The sequence below is a fragment of the Lepidochelys kempii genome, chromosome 11 (assembly GCF_965140265.1).
Source record: "Lepidochelys kempii isolate rLepKem1 chromosome 11, rLepKem1.hap2, whole genome shotgun sequence".
Lineage (NCBI taxonomy): Eukaryota > Metazoa > Chordata > Testudines > Cheloniidae > Lepidochelys > Lepidochelys kempii.
Window position 1 is genome coordinate 79,400,453 of NC_133266.1, and position 12,686 is coordinate 79,413,138.

Consider the following 12,686-nt stretch of genomic DNA (forward strand, 5'->3'; position numbering starts at 1 on the left):
TACAGTTTTCTTCAACTGCATTGCCAGAAAAAAAGTTTGAAACCACTGGTCTAGAAGAGCAGGTAAACAGCATGTTAAATCTGGAGATGACTCTAAATTGGGAGGAGTTGCCAACTTTATTGAGGATAGAGAAAATACATATAGGGGCCAAGACACATTAGAAAACAGACAGAAAATAATAAAATGATCAAATTGGGAAATTGAAAACTAATATATCTAAGTGAAAACAATCCAGATACCAGATGTTCGAGGAAAGGGTGAAAGCAGTCATGCCAAAAGGCACTTATGAGTACTACTGGACAGCAGGATGGAAATTAATTTTCACTGAAGGATAGCAAGGTAAAAAAAGAGAATGCAGTTTGGGCTACATAAGCTGAGACACCATTGCATCATGGAGCTGGGAAGTTATAGTCCCTACTCTGTACAGGTCTGTGGCATCTGCGTCTAGTATATTTCCACGGTATGCATCCGATGAAGTGAGCTGTAGCTCACGAAAGCTCATGCTCAAATAAATTGGTTAGTCTCTAAGGTGCCACAAGTACTCCTTTTCTTTTTGCGAATACAGACTAACACGGCTGTTACTCTGAAACTAGTATATTATAGTCAATTTCTGCTTCCTTATTGCAAGAAAAATGGTGATCTAGTGGAGAGACTCTAGAGAAGGGAAGAAAATGATTAGGGAGATGGAGGAGCTGATTATCAGGAAATACTAAGCATTAAATATGTATTGTTTGGCTAAGCAGTGATTAAAGGGAACAATCTGAAGGATGTGTAGATCTTTTGCTGTTCAAATTACCTTTATTTCCATGTCAGAAAATACACATGTTTCAGCCTCTTTAGGTTGATATTGGTAGCTTTGAAACTTTAAAGTACATGGCTTATCATAAACCTGTAGAACTGGCAAGGAACCGAAGCTGATGAGAATTGAATGGAGGAGAACTCAGCTGTTCTGAGATGTGTGATTAATATGTTGAGATTACCTGAAAAGGCAAAAATGTCAAATCTTTGTGGTCAAAGTGGAGGAGCTAACATTATTAGATATTTGAAAATTGTGAGCATACGTTTTGGTATCTAATACTAGAAGAAATGAATGTGTTCAAGCACCAAGACCTAGGCTTATAGGAATTGAACATTTCATGATGCAGTGAAATGAAAAGTTTTGTGTTTGTAATTGTCAGCATTTCAGAGGGTTGATCAGATAGGAGGAAAGTATTGTTCATCTGACTAGTGTTATGTTTCAGTACACAGATGGCCTACAATTGTAGTGTAATACTTTGCTGTTGCAAAAAATATCTGAACCCCCCCCCAATGCCCTCAGTTAATAAATAGCTAACCATAAGAGTTTTCATTATGTTTTTTCTTTTATGCATTATTATTCTGCAGTATACCAAAATAAAAAACATAATTAGGTCAGATATTCTTACATTGAGAGCAGTGTGGATGTTGACATCATGCTGAACACTTCTATAATTTATGTCCTCTTATTTGTTTCTTGAAATTATGTAGGCTTTTCTAATTGATTGTTAAAAAATGTTGATGGACAGAACAGCTGCCTAATTACCTAATTTCTTCAGTGTTGTCGAGATATTTATTCAATTTGCTGGTAAAAGTATTTGGTCAGAAATAGTGTGGAGAGCAGGCCTGAGGGAACGGTCAATGTTTCTGTTTGTATTACAAAAACTATGCTGTTGATCTTTCAGTGCAGTTAGAATAGTCTCTCTCTCTCTCTCTCTCTCTCTCTCTCATTTTAGCTCTGATTTATTATTTATTATTGAAAATCTGCTTTTAGTAATCAACCAAAAGAGTGGTGGTAAATTTTCTCTGCCTAGAGTAACTAAAGAAATCACAGACATCTCAATCTAAAAGAGCATATCCTACCTATGGCCTTTATTCATTAAAGCTCTCCAGCACATGCTTAAATTTACCCACATGCTTAAGTCTCATTGATGTCAATGGGTGTAAATGGGAAATTTATTTTTCCATATACTGTTAAAATAGGAGGCTTCAGTGGAGCTGTGCCGGTTTGCACTAGCTGAGAATCTGACCTATGGTTTTCAGTTTGTTAGACATTACTCAGCAGCACCTTTCATCAAGTCTCTCAGCTGAGCTTTCTGTGTAACTAATGATGAAGATCAAAAGAGAGAGATGGAAAATTTGTGAGCAGCTTGATGTATCTAAGAGCCTTATCCAGCAAACATTTACTCCAGTGCAGATGCTAATCTTGTGTACAGTTCCATTAACTGTAATCTGCAAGTCAGGTAAATATGGCCAGTGTAGTGTGTCTCTCCACCTGTTGGAAATACAAGTCACTTTTCTGTTGTGGTCTGAGTATTTTATATAGGCAGCAGATAAAATGATGTCTGGAGGCAAAATGTGTGGAATATCCCTCTCTGCTTGGTATTTCCATAATTTCAAAGCTTTGGATGGGCAGGTAATGCCCTAAAAGAGCTGCTTGTAATGGAGATCTGGTTTCTGGGAATGTACCTGTAGCATTAAACTGTTTCCTGATTAGGAACACAGGAATTGCCATACCTGATCAGATCAGCCATCCATCTAGTTTAGTATCCTAACTCTTATCGGTGATCAATACCAGAAGCTTCAGAAGGTCTAAAATCCCATAATGGACCACTGTAAAATAACATGCCTATTGGGGAAGTTTCTAATCCTCAAGCAGTGAATCTTAACTTTGGGCAATGAGCAGGGTGGATAAAATTTGATCAGATTTTTGTAGTTTTTATAAATAATATTTACTTAAATCAGGCTTTTTATTTAAATACAGGTTTATTTTTGTGTGGATAGAGAGGAAAGCCCACATCTTAGAGAAGTTCTGTAGTAAGAAGCAACATGATTTAGAAACAGCCTGGATTTGTAAACCTAGAGAGGTGACTGAGTCAAAGCTGAAGCCCAGACTATGGGTCTGAGTGATAGGTAGCATGGTGATGTTATGATGGTGGTTTTCTCCACAGTAACTGAGGAAAAGATGAAGGGGAGGGCTTGGCAGGGAAATAATCACAAGCTCAGTTTGGAACATGTTGACCTTATGCTGACAGCTGAAGATCCACAGAGAAAAACAGGCAGAGATTTTACTTTAAATGAAAGGATACAGGTCCAGAGTAAACAGGTAGATTTGTGATTCATCAACATAAAGATGATAGTTGAAGTGTTCCTTTTTAAACAAAATCACATGCATGTAAGATGTGGAGGGGGAAGAGGAAGGATCCCCACTGAAGGTTGGAGGGGGGAATATCGAAGATCTTCCAGATCGAACAGTGAAGGAGTGATTAGAGAGGTAAGAGGAAAATGAGAAGACTGAGTCACCAAAGTTGAAGTAAAACAAGATCTGCAGATAAGCACAGCTGTGTCAAAGGCATCTGACAGTCAAGGAGGATGAGAGTGAAATATTAGTTCTAAAAAATGGCCATGAAAAGGATGTTATAAACTTTGCTGACAGCAGTTTCAGTGAAGCTTAGAAAGTGGAGGCCAAATTGGAAAGAATCTAGGATGGAATTGGAGCAAAGAAATTCCAGATAGTAGTTATAGATAACACTTTCAATGAGCTTAGAGATAAAGAGAAGAAGGGAGACAGAATGGTAATTGGAGAGAGAAACAGTGTCATGGGTGAGTGGTTTTTAAGGGGAGGAGGAATGAAGAATGCTTGTATTTAGAGTGGAATCACCCAGAAAAGAGGGAGAAGTGGAGAACGGTGAGGGGGGAAATGAGAACTGGTGTCAAGCCAGGAGATGGGGTGGGATAGGGTCACTGAAGCAGGTGGGGCAAGAGGAGGAAAGTGGATGACAAACCTTGGTTTCTGTGACACAGGAGAAGTAGGAGAGAGTGATGAAAGAGGGAAAGTGGTAGCCATTTCAAAGCTTCTGTCTCCATGCATCCGTGGGTCATGACTGAGAATACCAAATCCAGGACAAGCTGCTGGAAAAAAGGGCAGACAGACCCCAAAACTGGTGGTTATTCTTCCATGACATATACCAAACCAGCAACAAAAGTAAACTTCTGTCTCACCACACTGGCTAACAAGAAGTCAGAAATGCAGCCTCCTTAGGTATTCCAGTCCTAGATTCGCAAAAAGAAAAGGAGTACTTGTGGCACCTTAGAGACTAACCAATTTATTTGAGCATGAGTCCTAGATTCAAAACCCAGACACTAGACGTAATGATGAGTGGTTATTTAAAACCTATTTCATCAAACAAAAGGGTTCTTCTGGTCCCAGAGGAGCGGCCACATACCTAGGTCAATATATAACTCAGATCTTACCCAATAGTCACACTGTTGCCAGTCCTTTAATATCTAATATCTAAAGGTTTATTTATAGAAAGAAAGAAAGAAAGAAAGAAAGAAAGAAAGAAAGAAAGATGAGAGTTAAAATTGGTTAAAGGAATCACATACATACAATAATTGCAAACTTCTTGGATCAGGCTTGTAGCAGTGATGGAATAAGCTGCTGGCTTGTTAAGTCTCTGGTTGCTTCCAAATCATGGGAAGGTCCTCAGTCCTTGGGTTAGAATGCTCCCGTTAATACAAGTTCATCATAGTCCAGAGAGTTGAGCAGCAAAGAAACAAAATGGACATGTTTCCAGGGCCTTTTATAGCTTCTCCCAAGTGAAGGGAAACCCATTGTTCTCACTGTGGAACGTTACAGGTAGCAAGATGGTGTTTGGAGTCACATGGGCAAGTCACAAGTCCATGTATCCTTCGCTTTGTCATAGTAGAGGCCATCCCCCATACTCCAGTTAGAATGTTCACATGAAAGTCCATTAAGTTTAGATAGGCATCTTCCAATGTGAGTTAAGTGTTCTTTGTTGGACAATCCAATTTGAATAGTTCCTTCAAGATGTGCAGGCTAAATACCTTGTGGGTGTTACTACATGAGCAAACATTTGAAGTACAGGTACATAGTTAGTATTCATAATTTCAAGTACAAAAATGGTACATGTTTTTAAATAGTATAATCATATTCAGCAAATAATAACCTTTCTATTGACACCTTACTTGTATAAGATTTATTGCAATTATATGAGAGTGGTAGCAACAATGATCTACATGGTCATATTTTAATCAGATAACGTCACACCTTCTCAATACATCTTTGAGAAAATCAGTATGATCTTGAGCAGACAGAGAAGTTAAGGGAGAAGGGCTTAAGGAGAGAATTAGAAGTGGCGAGTACGTAGCTGAGGTTTCAGGTGGGAAGACAGTCAGGGTGGAGAAGCGTGCTTGGCTAGGAAGCTGGAAAAACTGAAGGATGAGAGAACAAGTTCATAGCAGTGGAAATCAGCCTGGTCCAGGACTGCCATCACAGAAGACCTACTTCATGAAAGCAAGAGCCGAGGAAATGGAATTTCTTGTTTGTTTTTCTGTGCTTGTCTTTTTATGCTCTAAATTCCCTCTTTTATTTTCTAAATTCCTGTTTAGATTTTATTTGCCAGAGTTTATATTTAGGGCCCTACCAAAGTCACGGTCCATTTTGGTCAATTTCACAATCATAGGATTTTTAAAATTGTAAAATTTCGTGATTTGAACTATTTAAATCTGAAATGTCACAGTGTTGTAATTGTAGGGTTCCTGGCCCTAAAAAGGAATGGGAGGAGGGGATTGCATGGCTATTGTGGGGGTTGCGGTATTGCTACCCTGACTTCTGCGCTGCTGCTGGAGCCCCATTCTGAAGGCAGAGCCGCCTCCAGCACCAGCGCAGAAGTAAGGGTGGCATGGTCTGGTATTGCCACTCTTACTTCTGCGCTGCTGCTGCTGCCGGTCAGCAGCCGCCGCTCTCCAGCCGCCCGGCTCTGAAGGCAGCAGAGAAGTAAGGGTGGCAATACTGCGACCCCCATACTTTATAACTTTGTGACACACACACACCCCCACAACGCCCTTTTGGGTCAGAACCCCCAGTCTGAGAAATGCTGGTCTCCCCTGTGAAATCTGTATAGTACAGGGTAAAAGCCCACAAAAGACCAGATTTCACAGGGGGAGACCAGATTTCACAGTCCGTGATGTGTTTTTCATGGCCGTGAATTTGGTAGGGCCCTATTTACTTACTGCTCTCTTCACTTTGGTTAGAATTTCTTGAACCTAACTCTTTGCCATTTAACCATACTTTTTTCCTCCTTGCTTTCCTTTTTCTGTTTTGTTTACAAGATTGCATGTCTTCTAGCAGTGATTAAATAGCTACCATGCTTATTATAAAGATGTTAATAGTTTATATTAACATCCATGTGTGTGCAGAAAACGTTCTGTCAAAATTCGTAAAGTTGTCATTTTATCCTTTCATAAATAGCTCATTAAAACTTACCTCTGCTGTGATGGCTACAAATCACTGCCAGCTGGCACTGGTCAGGCAAATGGTGACCTTTGACTTCTGCTTCTCTAATTAACTGTATTCATTTTTATTCATCTCATCCATTCAATTCATCCCCACTCCATTTGTCTTTTTGTCTACCTGTTGCATCCTCTGTGACATGTAAATTGAATCGTGAGCTCTTTGGTTCTGGGGCTGTTGTCTGAAGTCTGTACAGTGCCTAGCAGAGTGGGGTCCTGAACTCTGTGTCTCTGAAGCAAAGTCATTAAATGCTTAGAAATCCTGCTGCGCAAACCCTGAGCAGGTCCTGTGTGCCTCAGTGGGTGGTGCTCAGTCAGGGAGTCCTAGAAAGCTCAAAGTATTGTGTATGATCTTTGCACTTTGCTGCTGCTGCTCATAACCCCCACATAGCTACTTTCTGGCCATCAGTGCCTGCACCTTATGCTGCAATTTAAAAAAATGTTTCACAAAGGGCCAACTATTCACATCCATGAGCCTTGCTGAATTCTGTGATTACATATGGCTGCTGTTTTCTGGGGTTCTTGGCTCAGTCCCCTTTTCCAAATTCTTTGTTTGGTCCTTTTTACCTTACATCTGACTGTTTTATTTTTATGTGACCCACAATGTGTATTTGAAGTCATGTTTTTGTCACCACTCCCCTCTATTGAGGTATGTGTTCTGCTCCTGTGGATCCACACCAAAATCATTTATTTAGTAATTCACGGGTTTACAGTTTAGTATACTGTCTGCACAACAGCGTTCTACAGTTTCCATCATGATCTCTGCAGTACCTTGACAACTGAGAACTTTTACACATTCTCAAATTTACTACTCTTTGTATGGCTTAACCTGGGTAGGGAAAAAATAGTGACATTCAGAAATACATTCCATATGCTTTCCAGATTCTAAAACAGAATGAAACACTGTTAGAAAAATACAGGCTAGTAGTTCATATTGCAACACACAATAACAAACAAAAAAATTCTACAGTATGACAGTGTACGATAGAGGACCACAAGATAACGGAGAAGGCAGTGGGAAAATCACTTCCTACAGTGGTTTTAGGCACACCACTCTGGCAGCTCCCCACCCAGCCAGTGGCATGTGATGGTTCATGGCTTCTCAGAGGTGTAGTGGGACTTCAGGATCTTTAGTGCCCATTCTAGTTGTAACCCATTCAGTTTTGTTTCCTTTTCCTTTCTGCTGGTTAGATCTTTTTTGTTTGTTTGTTTGTTTGTTTGTTTTTCTAACTGTTGTCTTCAGGTATAGCCATTTTTTTCCAAATAGGCACGGCCTTTCCACATGTATTGAAAGGTTCCCAGCTTTGTATGGCAGCTGAGGGGACTGAGCAGTAGATGTGGACGTTGTTTGCCCTGACTTGTACCTGAGTACCTACATGTGCGCCGAGCATGCAGTGGAGTTCATCAGTGCACAACAAGATCATGATGAGACTATTGTATGTAACAAAGTGCTTCCTGGGTAAACAGCTCTCAACAGGGAGCCCCAAAGTACCAGTGTGTCTGTGGAAGGAATACCCTTTCACATTTTGAGAGCACTGATGTGATTCAATCTGGTTATCTGTTGAATGACAGGCTAGCTGTCATTTTGCAGTCTCACAGAGGCTGAGTGCTGGCGCAACTCATCAGAGGATTCTTTACTGCCTTGCTCTATCTGTACCCAGCAGATACTGTACATGGGGCAGAGATTACAGTGTGTGATTCAGACATTTAAAGTGTCAGCTGCACTGTTCTCCCTCAGTGCCATTATTTGCATTAGACCTTCTTTCCTACTTTAACATTTGTTGCTCTTTGTAGCTGCTTATCTGGGTCATCACTTACCGTTTTTTATCCCGTGCTACTGTGTTGCTGCTTTGGGGTGTTCTTACACATTTGTGCAATGGTACTTGAGGAGACAACCACCAAAAGTGGGAAATGAGGTTGCTGTTTAGATACTTTTAGAGAGTGTGACAGTGGCTATGTTTTTCAAGTGTAGAATGTGACAAAAGATTATATGCAAGAAGAACGAGCAGTGTTACTCAGCCCTTTTTCATCAGCCTTAGCTGTCTTTCCTTGTCTGGGTTGTTAATATGGGGATAGGCAAGTCTTTGTGATTTGCAGATATTTCACAGCGATTAGGGACTGCTCCGCCAGCTAGGCTAAAGCCTCATTTCTTTGTGTGGGAACTGGGACGTGCCCATATTTGGGGAGTCCATTGCACAATTCCATCCAGCAGTATTGTGCTCTGTCATAACACCAGTATGAGTGCCAGAGCTTCCTCTCCACCACAGAGGGTCCCGCGCTTCCATTTAGCGGCAGGCTGGGATATTCCGCTTTTCCCTCAGGATCTTTCACACGCCCCTGGGCTTACTGTCCACACCCTGCTCCCAGAGCAGGGTTCCTCCCAGCCTCCCTGACAGGGGGAGTCGCAGGGAGCCTCTCAGTCTCTGGTTGCCCCTTCGGGTATGGTGGCAACAGACCAGACACCCAGCTCAGTCTCTCCCCTCTGGCGGGGTCTCTTCCCTCAGACCTCTGGGGCCCAGAAGGGCCGTCCTCCCTGTTGGGCAGGGATCTCCGGTCCTTTGCCTCTGTACCTGCGTGGCTTCTCTCCTAATGCTTGTCAGTGTCATCACTGCCTAGCTGTCCAGGAGCTCACCTTCCTCCCTCAGCTCCTATCGCGCACCCCTATCTGTCTGGAGGGGAAGCTTTTAATGGGTTCTGGCAGGCCCTTGGTTGGCCCCAGGTGTCATAATTAACCTAGAGTAACCCCTGTTCAGCTACCAAGTGAAAAGGGACCTGCTTATCCGGGGGCGAATATATGTGCCTTCCAGCACTCTCCTGTAGCCATCTGGCCTGACCCTGTCTCATATGACATCCCCTTGGCTGGTGGTTTCCAACTGCAAGCCAAGTTCTTCTGGAAGATCCATCAAGTTGTGGTTTGGGACAGGTTAGGTATGGTAATGTTAAAAACTAGATCTCCAGCTTTGCAGCTAGGAGACCCAATTTGTTGACTTGGCGGTATTCTTGAGGTTAAGAACTGAACTGGGACTCTGGTCTGGATTCAATGCTGGGCCTCAAGTAAAGCTTAAATTTTCTGAGGAACCTCCATAAAATCTGTTCATGAGTTTCTGAATTTGAATCATTTAACATAGGTCAGAAAAATTCACATTCCGCAGCTTGTGATCTTTCTAGCTTAAAAACTGAACGCTAGAGATAATAGACATTTTTTTATGGTGAGAGTTTATTTGGAGGTCTTTCTGACATCATGTAATTATTTTGTTAATGAACAAAAAGTAGGAAAAAATTGACAGCATTATTCATCATAATCAGATCACTGGAGAATGTGTTCTCTGTTGCCTACTGTCATTCTCTGATACAGTATGCAGAAGGATTTTTGCATAGTTAATGAGAGTAATACACCACCATCTTTTGTCATTTGCACACAGTAGTGCTTCCTGTATTGAAAGTAGTGGCTATTATGGTGTACAGGGAATGGATTTTGCTAGCCCAGTGGCATCTGTGTTTTGTCAGAAAAGATGATTTTCAACAGAGAACACCTACTTAGTCAAAGACCTGGATCTTCGACAGATCAGTGAGTTTTTTGTCAAGTATCCTGTTCATCATGAAACTGTTCTACTGGCACAAGAGCCTCCCCACCTGAGTTGGCTGAACTTTTTAAAGAAGGTCCTGGTCTTTGTGAAACTGTTCAGGAAGTTCAGTAGTAGAGTTCCTGGGCTGGCTGAATGGTTTTGCAAAGAACAGGATCTGCAACAAAACAGAGACGAGTTTCTTTGTGCATGTGCCCAGCTGTCTCAATAGCAAATCCTGTTCTTCATAAAAGAAGCCATAGTTGTATTAGATATCTTGTTTTAATCTATTGTCATTATTCTTCATAACTGAATCCTTATGTGCAATGGATAGCTAGTGAAAAACATGAAAAAGTTGAGTTTTCAAAAAGGACAAATAACAAGTAGAATTTGCTTAAATTTGCTTGATATATCCCTGTCATCTGCTTTGCATATATATATGCATATATGCTTTATTGTCAGTCTCTATAACGACAAAACCAGGACTGAAGCTAGCACCAAATGCAGCTTTCTCTGAGTTTTAGCCGGCGCCACTCAACAAGACTCTGGAAAAGTTCAAAGAGCTTAGGGTTATGGCCTGCAAGCTGGACTCATGTCCTCCTTGGCTAGTAAAGTCAGCCAGGAAGGAAATAGGCATTGAGAATTCTGCTAATTGTCACATTATTTCTCATCACTCAGTTTCCAAGGAAGATTGTTGAGAAGGTTGTGGTGAGTCAACTCTGACAATGTCTGGAGCCCTTGGGTTTCCTTGACCTATGACAGTCTGATGTTAGATCTGATTATGTTCAGGTGTCCATATTTTGTCTTTTAGATCTGTCAGCAACTTTTGGTACTTTTGACCATGAGGTATTCGTGACATGCCAGTGACCCTGTCTAGGGTAGAGAGAACAACTCTTGAGTGGTTTTGCTCTTCCCTGAGAGGACTCACAGGATAGTTGTGGACAAAGGCTTCTTAGTCCCATGAGCTCTCTTATGGATGGAACCTCGGGGTTTCCCTTACTTCACCTCTCCCCTTGTGTGTTGGGTATATGTGATCATTATGTGAGATAAAGTGGAAGTAGAGCTGCATTGTCTTCAGTATGCCCGTAATAAACAACTCTCTCTCTGTTCTGTCACATCTTGATGATGTGGTCTATCTGCTTTCCCAGTGTCGAGCCAAGCTTAGATGAGAGGTAGGTTCCCAAGGCCCAGTCTGTCTGTATAAGAAAAGATGATGATGACAGTAGGCTGGAGAAGACTATGAGAGAAAATATGGAGGTTATATCCATTCTCTGAATTGGGAGAGCATGCTCACCACTGCATGGTCAGATTCACAATTTGTGGGTCCTGTTACATCCTCTACTGCTTCTGGTTGTCTAAGTGATAGCTGTGGCCAAGAATGCCTTTTTGCCAACTGCGTGGTTGGCTAGAAGGTTTCAAGCATTTCCTTTGAACGTGGAACTTCCATAATCTTCTATGCCATTGTCATCTCCAAATTGGATCACTGCACTGTATTCTGTGGAATTACTGTACATATGAAAACTATTCAGCTACTTCCAAATGCAGTACTTTACTTATTTAGCAATATTTTTCACAAATAGCATCATTGTTCCATAGTCAGCGTTAGCTTCCAGTTTGTTTCCAAGTGAAATTCAAGATGTTGATTTTGACTTACAAACCTCTAAATTCTGTGTTTTCTGGCTACCTTAAAGATAGCTTTTCTCCTCACATGATAATATGTTGAGATCAGCTGTGGTGCTGGAACTAACAATCTCGAGATTTAAACAAGCTGGTGGTAGGTCATTTTAAAGGAGTTTTCCTTAAATCTGCAACTAGTCTTCACTCAGTCTGACAGACCGTAAGTTTGTTGACACTCAGGGCAAATTGCAAAGCCTTCTCTATTATTCCAGGCTTTCCTGAGGATTAAAGGAATAATACTTCTTTATTTTCGATGGACGTCATCGAATTTTATGTTGAAATTGTCCATTTAAAAATTGTATGTTTTTTGTAATAAAACAAAAAATAAAATAGTGTATATTCACCTAAAGCTAAGGGAATGGCACATTTTTATAAATGTGAAAAATAAATAACTATTTCTGGTGTAATAAAATATTTTTATATGTTGGTCAAGATGACCGATTTTTGTTGTATTTTGGCCTTATTTTCAGGCCCAGTGTTTAGGTCACTGAAATTAAATATTTTTGAGATACAAGGATAAAAACATGGACTCTTGTTTAGGACTTTAAAATGATGTATGTTGAGATAAAAGCGTTGAATCTTTCTGCCATTTCTTTGTTCTCCCAGGCCCAATTTTTCAAAATTGTCACTACTTTTCGGTCCCTCAGTTATTAGGTTTTCAGTTTTGGGTCCAAGAACCAAAACTCCAGTTGAAGTCTTTGGGAGGTGTTCTGCTCAGCATCCTGGAAAATCAGATGCTAGATATCTCAAGTAGGGCACCAAGAGTTAGTGGACACTGGGAAATCTTGGCCCTAATCAGTGGAGGATAAAAAATTAACAGTGTGGATGATTTTTTTCATCCATCATATTAAATGCCAACATTTAATCGTTGTTTCTTGTTTGATTCTCTCTAACGTGTATTTCTGTGATTCTGCAGGTTTTAGCTGATGCTGTTGCACGCTTGGTTGTGGATAAATTCAGTGATCTGACTGATAATTTCACATCTCCCCATGCACGTAGAAAAGTTCTTGCTGGAATTGTCATGACAACAGGTAAAAAAACCTAATCAGTACTATTTTTAAGTGTTCAGATGCCACGGTGATGGACACAATATAAATACCTCGATATTTAGAAAAC

General features: G+C 40.8%; 1 protein-coding gene across 14 annotated transcripts in view; it reads left to right on the forward strand.

The window, feature by feature from the left end:
- Nucleotides 1-12,686, forward strand: part of ADARB1 (adenosine deaminase RNA specific B1) — a 225,157-nt gene that overhangs the window by 165,677 nt on the left and 46,794 nt on the right. For all 14 annotated transcript variants that reach the window (XR_012154404.1, XM_073306981.1, XM_073306982.1 and 11 more), the window contains one exon: nt 12,487-12,601. Coding sequence is in view for 13 of the 14 variants with exons in the window: in XM_073306981.1 (XP_073163082.1) it covers nt 12,487-12,601 (115 nt within the window). In the remaining variant the exon portion in view is untranslated. The remainder of the gene's footprint in view (nt 1-12,486; nt 12,602-12,686) is intronic.